At 43.6% G+C, this 26,808-nt stretch overlaps 1 protein-coding gene across 1 annotated transcript; it reads right to left on the reverse strand.

Moving 5' to 3' along the window:
- Nucleotides 1-3,558: 3,558 nt before the first annotated feature.
- Nucleotides 3,559-26,808, reverse strand: PPP1R2 (protein phosphatase 1 regulatory inhibitor subunit 2). The gene is made up of 6 exons (XM_029069327.1): nt 26,636-26,808; nt 18,195-18,302; nt 17,100-17,180; nt 11,811-11,902; nt 8,282-8,473; nt 3,559-4,994 (listed from the first exon to the last, which is right to left on the reverse strand). Exons 1-6 carry the CDS (start codon nt 26,791-26,793, stop codon nt 4,948-4,950), a joined length of 678 nt encoding a protein of 225 aa, XP_028925160.1. The 5' UTR covers nt 26,794-26,808; the 3' UTR covers nt 3,559-4,947.

A 26,808-nucleotide genomic window follows, 5' to 3' on the forward strand; every position in this document is an offset into this window, starting at 1 on the left:
ATTAGGAAAAAAAAAAGGAGTACATCTCCAGTGTCTAATTACGATGTTGTTTTTAATGTCAGCTAAAAATAATTTTTTGAAAAATCCTCAAGATTTTAAGTCTGAGGAGAAAAAACACATTTTGAGCTTTAATAAAAATAAGATGCATTACAATCACTTTGTTTCTGGAAGACACTATTGGAAGAGTTCGGAAATTCTCAGAAAATCTTGTAATTATTATAAAAGCACTGATTTGTATTCTGGAGCCATTTTAACTGCGCTGCTTTATCATCAGCAGCAAGTAAAACGCAATGCAAATTCTAGAAACGACCTAAGCTAATGGAAATTACTGTTTCTTAGATAATCTTCCTCCTTCTACAACAATCAATTAACAGAGTTAATCAGAAGTAACAAACTGACAAAAATCTTCATTTTATGAAAAGGATAATTTCTCACTTAGAATAGGTTAAATAGCAGGATAATTTACGAGACCATTGAATCCAATCCATTGTTGGTCCCAGATTAATAAAATATTCTTAAAAGTATTATTAAAAGGTAATTTCTCAACTAGAATGTTCAGAGTACTGACAGAGGTAATCCAGAAAGACTTATTGCTAACTCTTCACTCTTTTAAGGGCAAGGATGATGCCTTCTGACTTTATTGTACTTTCCCAAGAGCTTAGTACAGTGTTCTGCTCAATGTAAGTGTTCAACAGATGCTACTGAAACGACAAAAAATTCCCCTTTGAAAAAGGCACACGACATTTCATGGTAATTGAGTCCTATGTGGAAGGGAACTAGGGACCAAGCTATTTACGGTGGAACTCTTCCTCCCAAAAGGAAATCCAAATTGTGTGGTGACAATTAAAAAGTAACAGTGAGTAGAATGCAAATCCTTTTGCAATTCAGATTATAAGAAGTCAAATTCAAAATCAAGCAGGAAAAGGAACAGCTAAATTGCTAAATATGCATTCAGATTCCATACACCGCCTCGTCAGTCATATCAAAAATATAGTCCCCACATATTTTCTATTACGGACTCTGTTTTCATAGACCATATGAAGGCATTTGAAACCATCAGCAGACAGGGTTTTGGCAACTGCTATGAAAATTCAGCTGTCCTGAGAAATCCACCAAAAAGCCTTATGTTATTCTATAATAGAAAGACCAGCTGAGTCAGAGTTGAAGGCGCTCTCAAAAACCTTCAAAATCCCTAAACTCCGAATTTCCGGACTGCTTTACAAGAAGAATACTCACAGATATCAGCTCCCATTTTTTTTAATTTGGTGACGACTGCAACAATGACTTCCCACAATTTCAAAATTATTAGCTCCATCAATTTGAGGATAAAAAGTGTAACACAAATTCTGAATAGGCAAATAATAATAATAATAATGTTGGTATTTGTTAAGCGCTTACTATGTGCAAAGCCCTGTTCTAAGCGCTGGGGTAGATACAGGGTAATCAGCTTGCCCCACGTAAGGCTCACAGTTAATCCCCATTTTACGGATGAGGGAACTGTGGCCCAGAGAAGTTAAGTGACTTGCCCACAGTCACACAGCTGACAAGTGGCAGAGCCTGGATTCGAACCCATGACCTCTGACTCCCAAGCCTAGGCTCTTTCCACTGGGCCACGCTGCTTCTCTGTATAACTAGCTCTGAAGCAGTTTTCAATGAAAGGAACACAAGGGGAAGCAGTGTGGCCTAGTGAAAAGAGCATGGAAAGAGCACAGGCTTGGGAGTTAGAGGACCTGGGTTCTAATTCCAGCTCGGCCACATCTGCCAGGTGACCTCGGGCAAATCACATAACTTCTCTGCTGTGTCTACAAAACGGGGATTCGATACACGTTTTCCTTCCTACTTAGAGTATGCGCCCCACAGGCGGGAACTGATTATCTTCTAACTCCCCCAGCGCTTAGGACAGTGGCTTCAGAGCAAGTACTTAAAACCACAATTATATTAATAAAGGATTTTAAATTTGATAGGACTAATAAGACGACACATAAGCACAAAGTGGATACACAGCATCTCGCATCGAATCGGAAACCAGATACTTAGCTTTTAAAAGACAACTAACCCCTTCTGGCAGATTTTGAAATATTTTGTAAGCGTGACAATATTCCTTAGCATTAGAAATGAAGACATTGAGTTAATCGTGTCTCATGGTTTTCTTGGGTTTTCAAATGCCTTCCTATCATCTTTTTTCAATCGTATTCGTTAAGCACTTACTATGTGTCAAGGACCAGTTCTAAGTGCTGGGATAAATACAAGTTAATCGGACTGCAGTCAAGTAGGAGAGGTAATGAATCCCCATTTTCTTCAGTTGAGGAAACTGAGGCGTGGAAAAGTTACATGACTTGCCCTAGGTCACACAGCAGGCAAGTGATGGAGCTGGGATCAGAACCGAAGTCCTCTGCCACCCAGAACCACGCTTTACTCACTAGGCCGGGCTACTTCCTACATAAAACCATTGCGGGCCAGAAGCTGGAAGGCCAGTTTCAAAAATATTATTTGACAATTTGCAATCTGAAGTCTAGCTTCCTGTCACAAAAATAAGAGATATCCCCATAGCTCATGTATAAAGGCAGAACGATTTCACAATTTCTAGTGTCATTACAATACCAACAACGGGGAAATTTGCATTGGTGGCTGCAGGTACCCTCCAAAGACGACAGGGTCCTGCACGTTCAGGGATGGGGGGATGAAAAAGCCTAAAATGTTACTTGTCCTTCAAATGAGCATACTGAAGAGGGTGGGCTTATAGTTGGGAACGATAAGTTCATTTCCTTTACTTCTAAAATAATACCCTGGTACATAATTCTTAGAATGGAAGGTTGGTTTTGGTCAATTCATATTAAGGTCATATTTGTGTGTACAGATTTATATCTATTCAGATGTATATATAATGATGGTATTTGTTAAGCACTTACTATGTGCCGAGCACTATTCTAAACGCTGGGGTAGATACAACGTAATCAGGTTGTCCTACGTGGGGCTCCCAGTCTTAATCCCCATTTTACAGATGAGGTCACTGAGGCCCAGAGAAATGAAGTGACTTGTCCAAGGTCACACAGCTGATAAGTGGTGGAGACAGGATTGGAACCCACAACCTCTGACTCCAAGCCTGGGCTCTTTCCACTGAGCCCCCTGCTTCTCATACACACACCCACACGCACCCCACTGAGAATATCCGTTCAAAAACGCTTTCCCCATTGCATATCTGGCAAATATTTAGAGCATATTGGATTCCTGAAGGAGAAACACAACTTCTTGATCTAAGAACTGACTTTTCACCAATTCACCATATAGCAGACATTTTTCCAGAGCAGCCATCTTCTTTTTTTCCAAAGAAATTTCACCACACACACACACACCCCGTCCCAAAACCGGCAGTTCGACCCAGCACACACTCCCAAACCACATGACTTTGAAAGCTATGCATCTGTTTTATTCCCGAGTGGCAATTATCTATCTGGTAGAATTTAGTTAGAATACCTCATTTACAATTTAAAGTTACTTTGGTTTCCCCCTTGGAAACATCAGCCTCATAAAATACTTTTAAAAGAAATCACATTCTCCTAATGGTATAAATTTCTTCCACTTTTATTCAATCTTACACATTGATGTTTCAGGAAATTCACGTGGTGGAAGTTAACTGCTCAGAAAAAATAGCAACTTCATATATACAATATTCAGAAATCATCTTAAAAATATGTCCACATAGGAGTTTTCCGCAACTGATGAAAACTTAGATAAGAATTGACTACAAATGAATCCATCACTATGCCAAAAACTGGATTTCCAGTTTGTGTGCTTCGTATCTTTCCATGTCGGAGGGACGTTTACCTAGATGGACACCTTTGCGGGAACGACGTCACTCCTAAAAATGTAAGTAACTTCAGCTGTGATCTATACTAAGTCAAGAAATATATTTAGAGTAGCAGTTCCAGAGGTGAGCTGCAACTCGCTAAGGGCGAGAAAGAGCTCCAACAACCCTCCATCGGCTAAAACTGCAGATGTTTCGGCCCCAACACCCCAAATGTGTTTTTGGTTGCACTAAGAACTGACCTGACGCAAAAGACGTCCGCTGGAGAGACACTGAATGGGACAAGGAGGTAGACGGCAGAAGACCAAAAAGTTGCTAGAAACTCCAGAGACCAGATGCAAAGGATCCCACATATTTAGAGAGGGATGAGAGGGAGAGGAGAAGAACGAGGATGCAACTGTGCTGGAAGAAGCGCCTAAATTGATGACGGATCTGAAATCTATTCACCAAGAGTACAAAAAGTTTCCACCTGGAGTTAGTGCAATCAAACCTAGTAAATTATTTGTGAAACGGCTATTTTTATTAAAGAAATAGCTTAGTGTGTCTCCCCCACGCCGGCCACCCACAGACCCTGGGAGAAAAATAGTGCCACAAAGGAATTTTAAGACACCAGGTACAGAAAAGTTACAGAACAGCTTTCCTAAAATAATCTCTTTTATAGTTAAACCACGCACAGGAGAGAAACGGCTATTAAGATACTTACCAGGCAGAATTTTATATATCTCTATAAAAAAAACAACCTGTAAATTTGCTGTACAATATTGATTTCAAAAACTCTTCTACAAGAGCTACCACACTTCGAACAGCAGCAAATAAATAACAAAAAAGATAACGCATAACTTTTAAAGCATAGAAAGTGACAATACCTTATACAAACTAACCAGTGTCTTTATAAAAGTAATTCTTTCCATATTGATGTTATGCGATATTCTCTGTGAAGTATGAGGCACAAGAATAAACTGATTAGGCATTTTTCAGCCTAATCTAGTAGTCTCTAAAGTTATCATTACAATTCTTGGCAAAACATAATAACCGATATGCATTTCAATACTTTAAACGATGAATGGCAGAGAACACGAAGCAGTGTATCATTCTAACAGGGTGGTATCTGACAAGCATTTGCAGGGTTGGATAAGTGTCTTCTACAAATCTGGAGCTCTCTTTTGCAGTTGGTCACTGGCAGTAGGTACTGTGAGAAGAGATAAGAATACAAATTATTGGTTGCATATCTATAATTATACATTTTTACTCAAAAAGCAAGTCTAATGAACCTTGATTTTTTTTTTTGGCTACACCAGGAGGAAATCAATTCAATTTGCAGTTTCAATTGTTGTGGTGCTCTACAGAGAAATACAACAAAATGCTTTCCAGTCTAGAAATGAAAATGAGCATCTTCAGAAATACACATAGAACAAAATGTTTACTTACACAGCATGCTCTGCAGAATCATCAGAATTGAACAACAGGGTGTTGTTTTAAAAAAAAACTTCAGGGAGGATACTGAAATTCAACATGAAAGACCATGTATGGGTTCTAAAAGTCAACTTACCAAGCAGGCTAACAGGCTAGCAAAAAATTTAAGTATACACTGCCTGTTTTTCCTTCAGATTTTCCTGAACATCTATCTTTGAAGGGTTGCTTCAGTATATTTGACAGCAGTCACATTTTTTTTTTTGAAATCTAGTACTATGGGAATCAGCAAGTGAATAAGTACAGCACTAAAAAACCCAGGCAGACTGGCAAAAATCTGTGAGCAGCATATATTGTTTGTAAATCCAAAAGATGAACTACAAGAATAAAGCAGCATGTAATTCGGAACTCTCCAGATACACGGACCCATGTTTTTTCCTGCTGCCATCTCAAACAGTTCCCATAATGGAACCGCAAGCACCAGAGAACAGTTTCTGAAAATAATGAAGGAACCAGATTTTTCCCCGCTTCGTAACTGCCTAAATAACCCATGTGCCCAGGAACAGGTATGTAGATGACTGAAACCTGTCAAAGCAGATTTGGTAGGGAAATTTCAACCCTCAAACTTCAATTAAGAGGGAAAAAAACCAATGTATGGGAAAGACGATTCTAGAATACCATTTTTGAATCAGAATCTATCCAAAAGCAAAACAAAATTCCATTTTTATCGGCTGCTATTGAGATAACTGACAAGCAGGAAGGAAGTTCCATAACCTTATGAGACTTATCTATAAATACGTAAGCAATCGACTTGTATTTTTTGAGGACTGATTTTGTGCAGAACACTGTACTAAGCACTTGGGAGAATATAATATTAATAGAGCTGGTAGACATTTTCCCTGCCCACAAGGAGCTTACAGTCTTGAAGGGGAGGCAGACATTAATAGAAATTATAGATATGTACACAAGTGCCGTGGGGCTAAGGAAGGGGTGAATTAAGACTGCAAATCCAAGTTGCAAGGGCGACGCAGAAGCTGGTGGGAGAAGAGGAAATGAAGGCCTAGACGGGGAAGGCCTCTTGGAGGAGATGTGCTTTTAATAAGGCTTTGAAGGTAGGGAGAGCGATCATCTGTCAGAAAAGAAGGGGAGGGAGCTCCAGGCCAGAGACAGGATGCGGGCCAGGGGTTGGTGACGAGATAGGCGAGATGGAGGTACAGGGAGTGGGGTGGCATGAGAGCAGCAAAGTGTGTGGGCTGGGTTGTAGCTGGAAATCAGTAGTATTAGGAAAACAATAATGCTAAAGATCCCTGGGCATACATCTTGAACAGTGTCATTCACTCATTCACTCCAAAGTATTAAGTGAGCATCCACTGCACGCTGAACACTGTATTAGGTGCTAGAGAGTACAATAAGAATAAGAAACATATGGTGTCTGGCCTTGAAGAGCTTAAAATTTGAGGGAGTCAGCGTGTGTGTGTGTGTGAGAGAATGTGTGTATATAATGGAGAAGAAGGAAATAGATACAACTGGAAATAGCAGAACTATGGAAAAGTAAAATAAGACTATGTAAGGCAATCACGTTGAAACGTAAGTATAAACTCGATACGGGCAGGGAACACGTCTACCAGCTGTGTTGTATTGTACTCTCCCCAATGCTTAGTACAGTGCTCTGCACACAGGAAGCACTCAATAAATACCACTGACTGACTGAGAAGTGCTGAGGGAAGATATCAGAATACCATTACAAGGGGCAGTGAAAATTATTTGGGGAAAGCTTCCTGGAAGAGGTGAGCTGCCTGGAGGGCTTTGATCTGGTGGTTTTGAAGGGATGGAAGTCGAGTGAAAGAGTTCCAGGTGGGGGACAATATGCAGGCAGTGGGTCAGCAATGGGATGGAAAGGAATGTCCTGAAGGCAGGAGGAATGCAACGATATGAATAAAGTGGGAGACTGGGGCTTCTGCAGTAGATTTTGGAGTCACCTTGGTAGAGTTGGTTACTGAAACCATGTGAGTGGATGAGATCCCTGTGAGAGCGAGTGCAGGTAGGGCATCCAGAACAGAGCTTAGTGGGGGTCCAGCAGTTATGGGGTGAGGGACAAAAGAAGAGCTACTGCAGGAGATTGAGAGGGAGGGGTCACAATGGTCGAAAAGGATTGGGTGTGTGCTGTAATAGCAAGACCAAGGCTGAATTGTGTTCCAGGCAACTGTGAAGCCAAGGAGGACTAGGAGAGAATGGAGTTGACTAGACCTGGCTAGGAGGAGATCACTGGAGAACTCGGTGTGTGTGGTCTCCGTAGAGAAAAGAGGATGAAAATGAGATTACTGTGGGCCAAGAAGAGAATTACTAGAGAGGAAATGAAAGCACAGATTACCACACTAGGTATATCAAAACGGAGAAAAAAAAATGGCCCACGAATTAGCCGTTCACTTCCCAACTCCACTATTTTTCCTCTAGCTCCTCAGACTTTGTAGGTGATCTGGGCTGAAATCTGTTGCTTTCATTAATTTGTCAGTAACCTACAAACTCACATAGATAGGGGACTTGAAAGGAACTGATGCCTAGGGGGACTGGATTTTAAAAACAAGACATCTTGAGTGTTATACCCCAAGTGCTGTGCCAGGCCCAGCTCCCTCTCTTGAAAAAACTAGAACAGTCACATTCACCTCCTACTGCCGTCAGCCTCAGCAAATCCAAGTCCCAGCAGCACGAGCCGGCCGGCCAGACGCAGCAACACTCTCCTCTAAGAAAAATGGCCATGAACCGTGTGTCGCTCAATTCCTCACTCGAGGAGGCCCTTTTCCAAGTCTTTCTAGACCAGTCTGTAGGTCCGAGGACTGGGAAGTTTTGAAGACCCTGAAACTCTTCAGATTTTCTCCACGTGAGGGAGAAGTCACCAGTACGTGTACCATACCGGAGCTCAAAAATGACCAACCCCAAGACGCAAGACGTATTTTCCAACTCTCCAGATTTCCCGGCTTTATAGTTCACCTGAGGAGGTTTACATGGAAAAAAAAAATCGAGTTTACTGTATATAAAAGAGCAAAAAAAATCACGGGATCTGCTTACTCTGGTGAGATGCTTCGGTATTCATGCTTTCCACATCCGCAGCCTCTTGCATTTCCTCGTCATCATCCTCTTCCTCGTCTTCATCTTCCACACCTCCATGTAGTTCTTTTGAAATTAACTGTCTAGCCAATTTAATATTTAGTCCTTCGTTGTAGTGAAGTTTCCTTTTCATTTCAAATTGCCGCTTTTTTTCTACAAGGTACCAAATAGCAGACGTAACATGCACGTTTTAAAATTGAATCTTTGTGGTTCCCTGAAACTGCCATAAATTCCATTCAGTTAAATTCCCTACTAACCAATCCTAATGCCAGAGCCTCCCTTCTCCACAGCAATCTACGGTTTTTTAAGATCCAGCTTGGTAGTTGGAGAGCAAATGGCAGTTGGAGAGCCAAATCCTCTGCTAAGTCCCTCTGAATTATTTCTCCTCCTCCAACTAGTTTCATTTATTGAAGTTATAGGGAACAAAAGGCGGAGGCTTCAGATTTACTGGGATTTTTTTTCCCCTTTCAAGTACCTCCCTCTGGAAAATATCCTGGAGTTTTTGGTCAACACTATTTGATGGACAACCATTTCGAAGACATTGTTTTCTCCTTGAATCCACTGCTGTGTCTCCTTTTAAGGAGCACTCTCTCTTTCTCTCTTATGGTATTTGCTAAGTGCTTACTCTGTGCCAGGCATTGTACTAGGTGCTTGAGTAGATACAAGATAATGGGGTTGGACACAGTCCCTGTGCCACATGGAGCTCACAGTCTTAACCCCCATTTGACAGAGGAGGTAACTGAGGCCCAAAGAATCAATCACTGATACAAGTGACTTGCCCAAGGTCATAAGGCAGACAAGTGGCAGAGCTGGGATTAGAACTCATGTCCTTCTGACTCACAGGCCTGTGCTCTCTCCACTAGACCATGCTGCTGGAGTTTACGATTCACGACAATCAACTTAACCAAATGATTAAACTACAGTCTTGCATTGCTATATTAAAATAAACCCAGATATTTTATGGGGTTTAAGGACAAACCCAACAGTGACCAAACTACGACTGTAAGATGCTTGTGGTGACATCTGCAAACTCTGTTGCACTGTACTCTCCCCAAGCGCTTAATACAGTGCTCTGCACACAGAAGGTGTTCAGTCAATAAATACCATTGAATCAACCCAAATGAAGAAAAGAAATTTGAGTTACACTACGTTTTCTCCTTTTTAAAACAATGGCACTTCAAATTTATGCTATTTTATTAAATTATAAGAAATCTCAGAGACAGAAGGACCTAGATTCTAATCCCACCTCTGCCATCTGTCAGCTGTGTGACTTTGGAAAAGTCACTTCATTTCTCTGTGCCTCATTTCCAACATCTCTAAAATAGGGATTCATTCAGTCGTATTTATTGAGTGCTTATTGTGTGCAGAGCACTGTACTAAGCGCTTGGAAAGTACAATTTAGCAATAAAGAGAGATGATTCCCGCCCACACCGGCATTAGAATCTAGAAGCGGGGAAACAGACATCAAAACAAGTAAATAGGCATCAGTATAAATATTATTATAGATATATACATGTCAAAACATGTACACAGGCATTTATATAAAGACTATGAGCCCCATTTGGGAAAGGGATGGACTGTGTCCAACCTGATTAGGTTGTATCTACCCCAGAGCTTAGAACAGTGCCTGGCACACAGTAAGCACTTAAATACCACAAAAAAATCATGTTTTTGGCACTCCTGAAGTTACTTTTGACATAATGGTATTAGAGAAATTGTAACACCCTCATAAAACAAAGGACCAATGGAGCATGACGGGTAACTCAATTTTTAATAAAGACTGAGAAATTCAGTTATTTTAGGATATCTGATATAAAAGTGTGATCCCCTTACTTTTCACTATGCAAAAAGTCACTTATGTTCAATGGGCTGCTGTGGTTTATCTTGAAGTTACTACTTGCACAACAAAACTCTCCTCTGAAAATAGAATGCTTCATTAAAATTAAATGGATTTCCTTGACAGATCAAAACTATAAAAACAACCACTGCAGCCCACATCTATAGGCCACGTCTGTCTGGAGTGACAGGTGGAAAGGCATGCCCCAGAGCAATTTAATAAATTCACCATCTATTACTCTGGTTTACATTTTGGAATCTGGGCTTATAAGGGTAGGGCTGCTGGTCAATACAAGTTTTCTTTTACTCTACTGATGTGTAAAATAGGGGAAAAATGGAAGTAAACTTGAATGAAGACAAGAGGAGCAAGATTAGTATTGCGCAGTCTGGTACAAAAAAAAAGAGATCTGTTTGGCAGCCTAGATTATAGATTAATCTAATATAGATCTCAATAAATAATCATGTAGATTATTGATGCTATATATCAAGTTGAATACAGTTTTTCAGAAAGTTCCTCAAATTCACTGGAAGCTGGTATTTTTTTTTTTAATTTTCCTACTGAACCTATTTTCTCCAAATAAATTATTTTTATTTATTTAAGCAAACAAGAATAGCTTCGGCCACTACTAAATGAAAACCATTTTAAATCTCTCTCAATACCACTAACAGTAGAAGCGTTTCAGAAACATTGTATATTTATAGTTATTATTACGGAATTTTGAGTGGTTAAAAACGTGCCAAGCATGTGCTAAGTACTGGGGTAGGTATGAGATAATTAGATTGGATACAGTTCCTGCCCATCTCCAGGAAGATTTTCTATAAGATAACCAAGAGATCTCTCTACTGATAAACCAAAGCAGGAGTTGGATTTTCAAAACAAGAGCAGGCCTAGTGGCTCCCTCTGCAGTTAAATCATAAAATTATACTTATTTAATAAGAAGTTAAAAGTTTTACATTGGTAGCTAAGCAGTGAGTCACCAGTTAATGAGTTTCCAAGTTATAAATGAATATCTGTTCTTTCAGATGATCAAAGCCTGCTTCTAAAACAGCACTAATGAAAATGAATTCCTCTATTATATAATCCCAAAGTGTTTTACCCTTTGAAACACACCAAACCCCTACCAATTTTTTTTAAAAAAAATCTAAGGTGATTTTTGTATTGAAGGATTTAGGAGGGTGGGTGTTCAGATATATCCACAGTACATGATACGTCATTACCAATCTTCTGGCTGCTCAGTCCTTGGTTGAATGTAAGAAGTGAAGGAATTTCTGCCACCAGAGGCAAAATGAGGAGGGGATGAATCTCACAATTAACTTCCAACAAATATAAGCTCATTATGGGCAGGGAATGTGTCTGCTAATTCTGCTGTACTGTACTCTCCCTAGTGCTTAGTATTGAGCTCTGCATATAGTAAGTACCCAATAAATACCATTACTTGATAACAAATACTTGAAGAGCTATCAGAAACCCATTTCCAGTAATTACTGAAATCTTAATGACATTCTCCAAAGCTGTACAGAGGCAGAGACCACATGAACCACAAATCAATCAGTAGGCATATTTGAATACATTACCAATTCTGAGAGAATGCTTTCTTTCTCTATTCAGACTTTTAAAGTAAAAGCACGTACTGGCAAAAGTAAAACTAATTACCTTGTTCTTCGGGTGACAGTTCCTCATCCTCCTCGCTGCTCTCTTCTTCTTGAACCAGAAATTTTGGCTCAGTTCCCTCAGCGGCTGCTAACCTATACAATCAATTACATGGTCAGCAAGACTGTGGTGTTCTCCAGATCTTTAGTCTTTAAACTTTCAAGCGTACATTAAGTTCACAAATACGATTCCATAATCCACTAAGGATTAAAGGAGAGGAAGAGAGAAGATACAAAAAGGAGAAAAGGTTTGCATGTGGGAGATCTTAGACTTTGAGCCTCCTGAGGGACGAAGACTATGTCTAATTCCCACCTGTGTATGCTCTCTCGGGACTTAATCGACGGTATTTATTGAGCGCCAACTGTGTGCAGAGCACACGCTGAGTGCTTGGGAGGGTACAATACAATAGAGTAGGTAGACAATTCCTGTCCACAAGTAGCTTACGGACAAAAGGGGGAGACAGGCATTAAAGTAAATTGTAGATGGTTACATACACAAGTGTTTTCAAGGTGAGGTGAAAATCAAAGTGCTTAGGGGTTAAAGATCCAAGGGCACAGCAATGCAGAGCGAGGGCTTAATCACAAAAGGTCCTTTGAAGATGTGATTTAAGTAGGGCTTTGAAGATAAGGGGAGTGATGGTCTGTTGGATACTAATGGGGAAGAGTCCGAGGCCAGACCGAAGATTTGGGCAAGGGGTCCCCGGCAAGAAAGACGAGGTCGAGATAGATCTCCCATGTATATCTCCCCCATCCTAAAAAAACCCTCTCTCGACCCCACTTCCCATTCCAGTTATTGCCCGATCTCCCTACTATCCTTCCTTTCCAAGCTCCTAGAACGAGTCGTCTACACTCGCTGCCTAGAATTCCTCAACTCCCATTCTCTCCTGGACCCCCACCGATCTGGCTTCCGTCCCCTCCACTCTACCGAGACTGCTCTCTCAAAGGTCACCCATGACCTCCTTCTTGCCAAATCCAATGGCTCCTACTCTATCCTAATCCTCCTTGACCTCTCGGCTGCCTTTGACACTGTCGACCATCCCCTTCTCCTCTGCACCTTATCTCACCTTGGCTTCACGGACTCCGTCCTCTCCCGGTTCTCCTCTTATCTTTCTGGCAGTTCATTCTCGGTCTCCTTCGCAGGCTCCTCCTCCCCCTCCCATCCTCTCTTCCTCAAGGGTCAGTTCTTGGCTCTCTTCTGTTCTCCATCTACACTCACTCCCCCGGCGAACTCATTCACTCCCACGGCTTCAACTATCATCTCTATGCAGATGACACCCAAATCTACATCTCTGCCCGTCCTCTCCCCCTCCCTCCAGGCTCCTATCTCCTCCAGCCTCCATGACATCTCCACCTGGATGTCTGCCTGCCACCTAAAACTCAGCATGTCCAAAACTGAGCTCCTTATCTTCCCTCCCAACCCTGTCCTCTTCCTGACTTCCCAATCACCGTGGATGGTACGACCATCCTTCCCGTCTCTCGGGTCCACAACCTCGGTGTCATCCTTGGCTTGGGCTCTCTCATTCACCCTGCACATCCGAACCGTCACCAAGACCTGCTGGTCTCACCTTTATAATATCGCCAAGATCCGCGCTTTCCTCTCCACCCAAACGGCTGTCTTACTGGTACAGGCTCTCATAATAACCTGGCTGGATTATTGTGTCAGCCTTCTCTCTGATCTCCCTTCCTCCTCTCTCTCCCCGCTCTATTCTATTCTTCACTCCACCGCCCGGATCATCTTCCTGCAGAAACGCTCTGGGCCTGTCACTCCCCTTCTTAAAAACCTCCAGTGGTTGCCTATCGACCTCCGCATGAAACAAAAACTTCTCACTCTAGGCTTCAAGGCTCTCCATCACCTTGCCCCCGCCTACCTCTCCTCCCTTCTTTCTACCGCCCATCCTGCATGCGCCGCTCCTCTGCCGCCCACCTCCTTACCGCCCCCCGTTCTCGCCTATCCCATCGACCCCGGCCCACGTCCTCCCACGATCCTGGAATGCCCTCCCTCCTCACCTCCGCCAAACTCTCTTCCCCTCTTCAAAGTCCTGCCGAGAGCTCACCTCCTCCAAGAGGCCTTCCCAGACTGAGCTTCCCCTTGTCCCTCTGCTGCCTCTCTGCCCCCCGCCTTAGCTAAGCCCCCTTCCCCCCCAATCCTCCCCCATCCCTTCCCCTCCCCTCAGCACTGTGCTTATTTGCTCATTTGTATATATTTTTATTACCCTATTTATTTTAATGAAATGTACATCCCCTTGATTCTATTTATTGCTACTGTTCTTGTCTGTCTCCCCCGATTAGACTGTAAACCCGTCAATGGGCAGGGATTGTCCCTATCTATTGCCGAATTGTACATTCCAAGCACTTAGTACAGTGCTCTGCACATAGTAAGTGCTCAATAAATACTACTGAATGAATACAGCGGATGGCTTGATGTTAATGCAGCAAAATGTGTGGGCTGGGTGGTAGGAGGAGATCAGTGAAGTAAGGCAGGAGAGGGCTAGCTGATAGAGGGCCTTAAAGTCTATGGCACAGTGCTTACGCTAATACTATTATATTTCTTCCTCTTTCCTGTATTTCCTACCCTCTTCCTGCCTCCTCATCCTCTCAACCTGAGACCGCTTCCTGGAATCTTGTAGCAACAAAGTAGGAAATAACCCACAGGAAATGCTCTGCAATTTCCCCCTTTCCCTTCTTGGTATCTCAGGACTGGACACTCTTCCCCCATCCCTTTTCCCTACTTTTATTACCCCAAAATTCTGGGAAGAACCCTCCTGAGATGCAGTCTTCTTTCCGGCAAAATGGCATAAGCCTGAGGCGAGCAGGAGAGGCAAAAGGAGTTTGAAACAAGAAAGAAGTTGCCCCAACTCTTTGTCGCTATGGCTGGTTTCTAAAGGCCAAAAGGATTACTGGAAATTTCTTGTGGCTCTATTTTTCCTACGTAAATTGATACTCAAATAGATGGGAATATCTCATCATCTCTAGTCGTTGTACAGTCTCTATTCTCACCAATTCTGAAATACCTCTACCTGACCAACTGTCCAGGAGCCCTTCCCGCACTAAGCCCCCTTTCCTTTGCTCCCCCTTCCCTCCCCAATGTCCCCACTGCTCTACTCCCCTCCCCACAGCACATGTGTGTATATATGTACACATTTATAATAATTTTATTAATGGTGTGTATATACCTATAATTCAATTTATTTATATTGATACTATTGATGCCTGTTTACTTGTTTTGATGTCTGTCTCCCCCCTTCTAGACTGTGAACCCACTATGGGCGGGAATTGTTTCTATTTGTTGCTGAATTTAATTTCCAAGCACTTAGTACAGTGCTCTGCACACAGTAAGTGCTCAATAAATATGACTGAATGAATGAATGACCACCACCTCCTCCCCTGTCTTCCCTCCCCCATACCTCCTCCCCACAAATCTGTCCTCTAGACTTAAGCTCATAATGGGCAAGGAACATGTCCACTAATTCTGTAATACTGTACTCTCCCGAGTACTTAGCACAGTGCTCGGCACATAGTAAGCACTCAATAAATAAGACTGATTTCCTCAGAGACCTCGGGTCTTTTAAGGCCATCCAATTTTCTCAAATCATCATTCATTCATTCAATAGTATTTATTGAGCGCTATGTGCAGAGCACTGTACTAAGCGCTTGGAATGAACAAGTGGGCAACAGATAGAGACAGTCCCTGCTGCTTGATGGGCTTACAGTCTAATCATGTCTCATTTAGTCTCCATACACAAACTGCTTTCTCTTGATGACCAAATTGACGCCCTCAACACCGCCCTCTCTACTGAACTCAACTCACTCCCTTAGCCCTTTGCTGATCTCATACCTAGAAGTCACAGCCCTTCATCACCTCTCAGTCCTCTTCTCCTGGAAACATTACCCAACTTCAGCTTCACTGACACTGTCCTCCCCTGGCTCTCCTCCAATCTCTGTGGCCGCTCAGCTTCTGTCTGTTTCGTGAGATCCTCCTTGACCTCCCACTCCCTAACTGTGCATCCCTCTAGGTTCAGTTCTAAGTCCCCGTACATTTTCCAATTGCACCCACTCCCTTGGAGAATTCATTCGGTCCACTGGCTTCAACCACCATCTCTATGAGGATGACACCCAAATCTGTACCTTCAGCCCTGATCTCTCTCCCTCTCTGCGGTCTCGCATTTCCTCCTACCCTCGGGACGTCTCTATTTGGATATCCTGCAGACACCTCACGCTTAAGTCCAAAAAAGAACTCCTTATCTTCCCACCCAAACTCTGCCCTCCTTCTGACTTTCCCATGACCGCAGACAGCACCACCATCCTTCCTGTCTCATATGTCAGTAACCTTGGCATTATCCTTGACGCATCTCTCTCATTTAACCCACTCATTCCATCTGTCACTAAATCCTGTCGGTTCAACCTTCACAACACCGCTAAAATGGTCCTTTCCTCACCATCCAAACTGCTACCAATTAATCCAACCACTTATCCTATCTCACCTTGATTGCTGTATCGGCTCCTTGCTGACCTCCCTGCCATCTAACCCTCCCACTCCAGCCCACATATTCCTCTGCTACCCTAACCATTTTCCTGCAAAAACATTTAGTCCACGTCTCCCCATTTCTGAAGAACCTCCGGTGGCTGCCCATCCACCTCCACATCAAAAAGAAGCTCCGCACCATCAGATTTAAAGCACTCAATCACCTTGCCCACTCCTAACACACCTCGCTACTCTCTCTACAACCCAGCCTGTACACTTTGCTCCTCTAATCCCAACCTACTCGCTGTACTTCGATCTCATCTATCTCACTGATGAACTCTCACCCACGTCCTGCCTTTGGCCTGGAATGCCTTCCCTCTTCATATCTGACAATCACTCTCCCCACTTTCAAAATCTAATTTACAGGCCCATCTCTTCCTAGAGGACTTCCCTGACCTAAGTCCTCATTTCCTCTTCTCCCACTCCCTTCTGAGCCACCCCCGAACTTGGATTTGCTCCCTTTATTCACCCCTCCCTTTCAGCCCCATAGCACTTACGTACATAGCCAAAATTTATTTATATTAATATTTGTCTCCCCTTTAAGACTGTAAAATTGTTGTGGGCAGGGAGCATGTCTTCCAACTCTGTTACATTGTACTCTCCCAAGCACTTACTACAGTGCTCTGCACATGGTAAGGGTTCATTTCGATTGACTGATGGGAAAGGAACCTCCGGAAAGAAAAGAAAAAGCAGTGGAGGACTAAGACAAGACTCCCTTTATAAAAGTTCAGTTTTCATGTCGACTATTTCCACGGATCCACCGGAACTTACTTCTTAGCTAGGAGATCTGGAGTCAGTGCTTCATTTGATTCAGAATCACTCACTGCATCTTCATCATTATCACCTATCATACTAACGTAGAAAATAGACTATAATTAATATTTGAAGAATGTGACAAACGTAACTTGACAGACTAAGAAATTTTTATTTTAAAAATAAATCTGTTCCTGTTCAGAGACGTGCTATTGCCTAATATGTTTGTTGAGACATTAAGTTGGCGTTGTTAAACACAGATCACTGCCACTAAATGCAATCATCAGAATTTAATGACTATTTGAAATCTGATCAACTTGAGAGTTGAACATTACACAATTTCCGGTGGTGAACGCAGTGCCTGATACGTAGCTGAATTTAAAGACAAATGCTTGGTAAGCAAGCATTAAAATACAACTATTACATTCATCAAGCTACTACTGCAAATAATGAAAAGGGTCAGTATATCCCTAGAGAAGGCTGAGTCAACTCTCCATTATCCTGCCTTTGGATTGGCCATCCTATGCAACTGCCTTACTTTTCTTTCCACGCTTTTTGCCATTTTAATATGCATTAACAATTAAAGAAAGAAAAACTTAAATCCTGTCATTGCATTACTTGTTAGCAAAACTAGAAAATGACTTACTGGGAGAGATGACTAAAAAGCTAAAAAGAAATTTTTAATTCTCTAGGATTTCAAAGGCTAAAATCAATTTCTGGATGATCCATGAATTTAATTTACCAATGCTCAGTCTATTGCCAAGCGATAGAGAATTAGCTGCTTTAAAACTTTTCTTTTAATGAGTCACAACTCACTGATCTATGTTGGTTATAATTATCGGGAACCCAATCAATAAACAAATTCATTGATTTGACTGTCTCTGGTATTTAAGTGCATAATATATTTCCTGGATTATATTGTCATTTTAGATAGTATACTGGATATTTAGAAAGATAACTACATGAAATCATATAATTGTGTTGTTCTAACCTGAAGTTCCGGCATGCGTGGAATCGAATATAACATCTCCAGTCTACTGTTAAGCAGCATCTCAAACTAAATATGACATGAAAATATATGTCATTAAAGAATGACATCTAGAAACATTTTACCTGTGGTACGGAGTGCTAGGTTCATCGATTTTCATTAAACCATAGTCTTTGTCTGCTGGATGATATGTCGCCAGGATATTCATTTCATCCCACTTCTGGGATTTTTTACTAAAATTAGAAATAAAGTTAATTTTCAGTCTACCATGAATACTTTTTGTCAAGACAAAGAATCTGGTTGATTCTCTTGGTTTCATTTCATCATTTATAGCAATTTGTATCTAGATGACTGAAAATTTGTAAGGAGATATTTTATCAAAGTTCATCCAAGATGGTACGCCACCCAGCCACCCACCTGTTCATACCCCAGAAGCCAGAATACAGAGGGGGACCACTTAGCCACATGAGATATTTCACTCATCAGTGAGACCATGCCAGCTTCGCGACTCCCCTCCGGACCTTAAAGCCCATCTTGGCCCGCTACAAGACAGTCCTGAGGAAGCCGTACTGGAATTTGAGAAAAACCAACGAAGAGGTCCATTCTAGAGGCCTGGTTCTGCCACTTCCCTGCCGGATGACCTTGGACAAGTCACTTAAGTTCTCCGTGCCTCCATTTCCTCATCTACAAAATGAGGATACAATACCCATTCTGCCTCTCCCAACCGAAAACTGTGAGCCCCATGTGGGCCCCAACTGGTTCCAAGTAAACAGCTCCAGCATATAATTCACTCCCACGATTTTACTGCAGTAATTGACACACAGTAAACACTAAAGACTGTGACCTTTTTATTGGGCAGGGATTGTCTCTATCTGTTGCTGAATTGTACATTCCAAGCGCTTAGTACAGTGCTCTGCACATAGTATGCACTCAATAAATACTACTGAATGAAAAACCACAATTATTACTTTTGCACGTGGTCTACTCCTTCGCTTGACTGAATGGACATGCCACTGAGTCATTCATTCCTAGCATAAGGTATGCATAGGACATTCACATTAAAGCAAAGATGATCCAGATGCTGACAATCTATTTTCACTATCCACACATTTTTTTCCTTGCAATAATGCATTGGCAAGTAGGAATTTTTTATTTGTTTCCAATTTTAACAAGATTTCCAAATAAATTAAAATTTGTTAGTATTTGTTTAAAGTGAAAAAAACTAGGAAAAATGCTTCATTCCATCATTTTTTTAAACTTTACTGTAATGTGATTCATTTCTCCTTGAACCCATTCCATAATTTCCTGGCAAAAACTCATTACCGTACATTAATAAAATATCTCTAGTTGTGAATTAAGTAAAAGTTCATCAGAAAAGATTTTAAGATAAAGTCGCTTGAATGTTATACCCTAATTAGCAAGCTCAGTAGTGAGAGGCAAACAGGTTTTAGAACAGACATCAAAAAACTAACATAGAGGCAAAGAGCAAATGAAAGTGATTTTGGTTGGCTGAAGAGAATTCTGCGCTTTTTTAAAAACGGTACTTGTTAAGCAATTACTATGTGCCAGGCACCATACTAACTGCTGGTGCAGAGGCAAGAAAATAAGGTTGGGGACAGTCCCTGTCCCACACAGGACTCACAGTCTTAATCCCCATTTTACAGATGAGGTGACTGAGGCAAGTTAAATGACTCATCCCTAGCCTTTATACAGTGCTTGGCACAAACTCAGCATAGCGACCTTGGGCTAGTCATTTAACTAGCCCTGTACAAGATGACATAATTCTATCCCACTGAGGTTCACAGTCTAAGGGAGAACAGGCATTCGGTTCTTACTTTACAGAAGAGGAAACTGAGGCACAGGGAACTCAAGTGACTTGACCAAGGTCTCAACAGGTAAGGGGCAGATTAGAACTCAGGTCCTCCGACTCCCAGGCCGAGCTCTTTCTACTAGGGCACGGTACTTCTCATCTTGTACTGAAGAACCAAGTCAGCATCTGCGGAGCTGTGCTACAAGGAAATTCATTTTTAATCCCTTTTCCCATGAAAAAGACTAATGAATAGTGCTTACACATCATAATGCTAGTTTGAGCTTAGATGATATTAGGAAATGAATTTAAACAACCTACTCAGAATTAAATAATATACCTGAGGAACTGACATTCCGAGCTATGTTGTTCTATTAGCACACGGCAAGTAAAAAACCCCAACAAAATCACCGTGCACATGCTTTTCTTCTGCCCTTTAAATGCCGCAGTCACCCATATTTAGGTTAAATTGGAAAAAAAAAGTGTGTGAACTAAGGCAACACATTCTTTCAAAATACTTTTTTTTATGATTCCTCCTTGGTGTTCACCAGATGTCACAAAACCTGACCCCCATTTTTCCGGTTAGGTTCTGGAACTGCCAGAAATGATTTTAAAATGGCTATTTACTTTTCTTCTCTCTAAGACTTTGCTTAAGTAGATCTAACGCTGTGTCCTTCAGCAGATCTGGAGGGACTTGGGAAATTCCAGCCAACGTATCCCCAAGTCTGCCAAGGAAGTGACAGATCAAGCCAGGCCCTAGAACTAAGCGAAATGGAGTTCTTAACAATAAGCATTTAAATGGATATGGAGAGTGGGCAAGGTTGGAAGTAGAAATATTTACAAGGCAGTATTTCAGGGTGTGAGTTATTAGTTTCCTATAATGACGCTGCTGATGCCTGAATGGAGTCTATTATTTTAAGCGCATCCCTCACTACAAAAGAGGCCCAATTAGAGACTCTATTTTACCTACCCGTATGAATAAGACGACTGAAGGAAAATGAGTGCGCAAAAGATCTTTTATATTTACAGTACATATAGTCACATTTCCCACTCTAACACCCAGATTTCTCTTTTTACCCCCCACCCTGAATTCGTTATTTCTAGCAGAAGCCCATTTTAAATTGGCAGCGCACCAAAAGTGACATTTTAAATGTATTTAATGGAAGCTCGCTGTGGGCAGGGAATGTGTGTGCTTGCTGTTGTCCTCTCCCAAGCGCTTAGTACAGTGCTCGGCACACGGTAAGCCCTCAATAAACACGACTGAATGAATGAAATGTTCATTCCGATAACCTAAGCGCTCCCAAGAAATGTACTTATTCAGTCAATCGTGTTTATTGAGCACTTACCGTGTGCCGAGCGCTGGACTAAGCGCTTGGACAATATAATTCAGCAACAAAGAGAGACAATCCCCACCCACAAGGGGCTCAGAGTCCAGAAGGGGGGAGACCGACATCAAAACAAGCAAACAGGCATCAGTAGCATCAATTTAGATAAATAGAATTAGAGCTGTATATACACACCAGAACAAGTAAAACACGAATATAAATAAAAAGAATAATAGATATTATAATTATAGATATGTACATTATATGTACATTATGAATCGTCACAAAGGTAGAAATATTACTGAGCATTTTAAAACGAATTTTCCTTGCAGGTCAAAATATAATGGACCTTTTTTGGTGTGTCTTTGACCACGAAAGTACATTACAGTAATAAACCTTCTACTTCCAGATGTTCACATATCAGCACACTCTTGATATGTTAAAGTGAGGCTTCTGCTCTAATTCAAACTGGCCAAAAAGCCTCCAAAACCCATTCGGTTTTGTAAAATCTTTTTAACCCACCCCCCCCCCCGCAATCCTAAATTATTGCTATATCTAGCATACGTCCTTTTTAAACTGATGTGACAAAAATCAATTTAATACAGCCCAGAAACTACATTAACCACCTTGGTGAAACCCGAAATAGGTGTTAAAAACCAAGACCCCCCTCCCTGCACAATTACCAAAAAACCCCAAGCAAAACCAACGTTGGGCCTAAAACTTGGGCTGGTCGGATGCATAATCTTCAATTCAATATCACTAATAATCACGTTAAGGCTTCCTGTGTGCCCAACACTGTGCTGAGCACTGGGGAGCAGACAGAAAATAGGCGGACGGGGCCACTTGTCCACCCGGGGGGCTCACAGTCGAAGGAGGAGGGAGAACAGGGAGAGGTCCCCATTTTACGGAGGAGGAAGACTGTGGTCCAGAGAAGTTAGGTGACTTGTCCACGGTCACACAGCAGGCAAGGGGCCGAATGGGCAGGAGAAGTGGGGTTCTGAGGCCTGTTTACTGATGTTTGTTGCCGTCTGTCTCCCATCTCTAGCTCGCTGCAGGCAGGGACTGTCTCTCCTTACTACTGTATTGTGCTTTCCCAAGTGCTTAGTCCACTGCTCTGCACACAGTGAGCGCTCAATAAATACCGTCGACCGAATGAACGTCCTGAAATAAAAAGAGAAAACGAAGCCCACGCGGGGAAAGGCAGGTGGGTGGATCGAAGAGAGCAGGTATTGTTACCAGAGATAACAATAACTGCAACATTTTATCATGATGGTATTTGTTGAGCGCTTACTACGGGCCAAGCACTGTTCTGAGCGCTGGGGTGGACACAAGGTCATCAGGTTGTTCCACGTGGGGCTCAAAGTCTCCACACCCATTTTCCAGAGGAGGTAACTGAGGCCCAGAGAAGTGAAGCAGCTTGCCCAAGGTCACCCGGTAGACAAGTGGCGGGGGTGGAATTAGCATCCAGGTCCTCGTGACTCCCAAGCCCGGGGTCTTGCCACCAAGCCACCTGTCTGCTGTGTGACTTTGGGCAAGCCCCTTCATTCCTCTGGGCCTCGGTTCCCTCATCTGGAAAATGGGGATGGAGACTGGGAGCCCCACGTGGGACAGGGTCCAACCCAATTTGCTTATAGTCAATTGTATTTATTGAGCGCTTACTGAGTGCAGAGCCCTGTACTAAGCGCCTGAAATGCACAATTTGGCATCAGATAGAGACAATCCCTGCCCAACTCACCCCAGCACTTAGTACAGTGCCTGGCACACAGTTAAGCATTTAACAAATATTATATATTTAAAAAAAGACTTGAGGCGTTTACTATGGGGCAGGTACTGTACTGACAGCTGAGAAGCAGCGTGGCTTAGTGGAAAGAGCCTGGGCTTGGGAGTCAGAGGTCGTGGGTTCTAATCCCAAGTGCGCCACTTGTCTGCTGGGTGACCGTGGGCAAGTCACTTCACTTCTCTGCCTCAGTTCCCTCATCTGCAAAAACGGGGTTTAAACAATGCGAGCCCCACGTGGGACAATCTGATTATCCTCTATCTCCCCCAGCGCTTAGAACAGTGCTCTGCACATAGTAAGCGCTTAACATCCGCACATAGTAAGCGCTTAACAAATACCATAATTATAACAAGGAAAAGGGGCCGGACATCATCCCTGTCCCTCATTCAATAGTATTTATTGAGCACTTACTATGTGCAGAGCACCGTCCTACTGCTCCCCCTCTCCTAATAATGACAAGTCTTGTATTTGTTAAGCGTTGACTATGTGCCAGGCCCTGTACTAAGCGCTGGGGTGGACACAAGCAAATCAGGTTGGATCAAGTCCCCCCTCCCACAGAAGAAGAAGGAAGGTATTTGTTAAGCGCTATGTGCCAAACACTGTTCTAAGCGCTGGGGAGGATTCCAGGTGATCAGGTTGACCCCACGCAGAGCACCCAGTCTTCAGAGAAGCAGCGTGGCTAAGTGGAAAGAGCCCACACTGGGGAGTCAGAGGTCATGGGTTCGAATCCCATCTCTGCCACTTGTCAGCTGTGTGCCTGGGGGCAAGTCACTTCACTTCTCTGTGGCTCAGTGACCTCATCTATAAAATGGGGATGAAGACTGTGAGCCCCACGTGGGACACCCTGATGACCTGGTGTCAACCCCAGCGCTTAGAACAGTGCTTGGCACATAGTAGGTGCTTAACAAACGCCATTATTATTATTATTGTATCCTCCCCAGAGCTTAAAACAGGGCTTGGCACAGAGTAAGGGCTTCAGAAGTACCACTATTATTATTATAGCGTGGCTCAGTGAAAAAAGCCCGGGCTTGGGAGTCAGAGGTCATGGGTTCGAATCCTCACTCTGCCACTTGTCAGCTGTGTGACTGTGGGCAAGTCACTTGGCTTCTCTGTGCCTCATTTCCCTCATCTTTAAAATGGGGATGAAGACTGTGAGCCTCACGTGGGCCAACCTGATGACCCTGTATCTCCCTCAGCGCTTAGAAGAGCGCTCTGCACATAGTAAGCGCTTAACAAATACCAACATTTTTATTATTTGTGCCCACTGAGATCACTGAGGCCCGGAGGCGTGAAGTGACGGGCCCCCAGTCAGCCGGCGGAGCAGCATTAGAACCCACGACCTCGGGCTGCCCAGCCCAGGCTCCTCCCACGACGATGGTGGTATTTGCTAGGCGCTTACAACGGAAGAGGGCTACTGGTGAGGTGCTCCGTCGGGCCCGAGCGCTGTCCTAAGCGCTGGGGGGAGGCCGACTCCCGATTTGCGGGTGAGGGGAGGGAGGCCCAGCGGGGCCGGGACTCGTCCAAGGTCACGGGGCAGGGTTGGTCCTCACGCCTTGCGGGGGGGGGGGGAGGAGGAAAAGCTAGGAGGAAAAGGAAAGACTAGAGGAAAAGGAAAAGCTAGGGGGAAAAGGAAAGGCTAGAGGAAAAGCGGGAAAGGAAGGGCTAGAGGAAAAGGGGGAATGAAAGGGCTAGAGGAAAAGGAGGAAAGGAAGGACTAGAGGAAAAGGGGGAAAGGAAGGGCTAGAGGAAAAGGGGGAATGAAAGGGCTAGAGGAAAAGGGGGAAAGGAAGGACTAGAGGAAAAGGGGGAAAGGAAGGACTAGAGGAAAAGGGGGAAAGGAAGGGCTAGAGGAAAATGGGGGAAAAGAAGGGCTAGAGGAAAAAGGGGGAAAGGAAGGGCTAGAGGAAAAGGGGAAAAAGAAGGGCTAGAGGAAAAGGGGGAAAGGAAGGGCTAGAGGAAAAGGGGGAAAGGAAGGGCTAGAGGAAAAGGGGGAAAAGAAGGGCTAGAGGAAAAGGGGGAAAGGAAGGGCTAGAGGAAAAGGGGGAAAGGAAGGGCTAGAGGAAAAGGGGGAAAAGAAGGGCTAGAGGAAAAAGGGGGAAAGGAAGGGCTAGAGGAAAAGGGGGAAAAGAAGGGCTAGAGGAAAAGGGGGAAAGGAAGGGCTAGAGGAAAGCTAAGTCCTCTTTCCCTCTGCTCCTCCCCCTCTCCCCTCCCCTCAGCACTGTGCTCATTGGCTCATTTGTATATATTTTATTACCCTATTTACTTTGTTAATGAGATGTACATCTCCCTGAGACTGTAAGCCTGTCAATGGGCAGGGGATGGTCTCTATCTGTTGCCCCACTGTCCATTCCAAGTGCTTAGTACAGTGCTCTGCACATAATAATAATAATAATAATGTTGGTATTTGTTAAGCGCTTACTATGTGCCAAGCACTGTTCTAAGTGCTGGGGTAGACATAGGGGAATCAGGTTGTCCCACGTGGGGCTCACAGTCTTAATCCCCATTTTACAGATGAGGGAACTGAGGCACAGAGAAGTTAAGTGACTTGCCCACAGTCACACAGCCGACAAGTGGCAGAGCTGGGATTCGAACTCATGAGCCCTGACTCCAAAGCCCAGGCTCTTTCCACTGAGCCACGCTGTGCACATAGTAAGCTCTCAATAAATACTATTGAATCAGTGAATTTATTGCTTTGTTTTTGTCCGTCTGTCTCCCTCGATTAGACTGTGAGCCCGTCAATGGGCAGGGATTGTCTCTATCTGTTACCGATTTGTACATTCCAAGCGCTTAGTACAGTGCTCTGCACATAGTAAGCGCTCCATAAATACTATTGAATGAATGAAAAGGATAGGCGAGAGGAAAAGGGGGAAAGGCCAGGCTAAAGGAAAAGGAAAGGCGAGAGGAAAGGGGGGAAAGGAAAGGTTAGAGAAAAAGGGGGAGAGGAAAAGCTACAGGAAAGGGAGGAAAGGAAAGGTTAGAGTAAAAGGGGTAAGGAAAGGCTGGGGGAAAAGGGGAAAGGGAAGGTTAGAGGAAAGTGGGGAGGGGAAAGGCTACAGGAAAAGGGGGAAAGGAAAGGTTAGAGGAAAAGGGGGAAAGGAAAGGTTAGAGGAAAAGGGGGAAAGGAAAGGATAGAGGAAAAGGGGGAAAGGAAAGGCTGGGGGAAAGGGGAAAGGAAAAGTTAGAGGAAAAGGGGGAGAGGAAAGGCTACAGGAAAAGGGGAAAAGGAAAGGCTGGGGGAAAAGGGGAAAGGAAAGGATAGAGCAAAGGGGGGAAAGGTTAGAGGGAAAAGGAGAAAGGAAAGGTTAGAGGAAAAGGGGGAAAGGAAAGGCTGGGGGAAAAGGGGAAAGGAAAGACTACAGGAAAAGGGGGAAAGGTTAGAGGAAAAAGGAGAAAGGAAAGGTTAGAGGAAAAAGGGGAAAGGAAAGGCTGGGGGAAAAGGGGGAAAGGAAAGGTTAGAGGAAAAGGGGGAAAGGAAGGGCTAGAGGAAAAGGGTTAGTCCAGGGGAAAGGGTTAGGCTGGGGGCAAAAGGCAGCTGTGGGAAAGGGTGTGGGCGGAGGAAAGGTTTAAGCTGGGCAAAAAGTTAAGGGAGAGAAGGTTAGGCGGGGGAGGGGGGGTGAGGGGGGGGCAAGGGTAGGCCGCCCCGGGCCGGGCCCCCACCTGAGGTCGTCTTCCCCGGCGGCCCCGGCGGCGTTGTGGTTGGGGTGGTCGGGATGGTGGTGGGGCGGCGGGGGGCCCAGCCCGGGGGGCTCCGACGCGCCGCCCTTCTTCTTCAGGATCCCCTTGATGGGCCGCGGAGACGCCGCAGAGCTCGCCATGCCGCCCGCCCGCCC

This window comes from Ornithorhynchus anatinus, chromosome 7 (assembly GCF_004115215.2).
Source record: "Ornithorhynchus anatinus isolate Pmale09 chromosome 7, mOrnAna1.pri.v4, whole genome shotgun sequence".
Lineage (NCBI taxonomy): Eukaryota > Metazoa > Chordata > Mammalia > Monotremata > Ornithorhynchidae > Ornithorhynchus > Ornithorhynchus anatinus.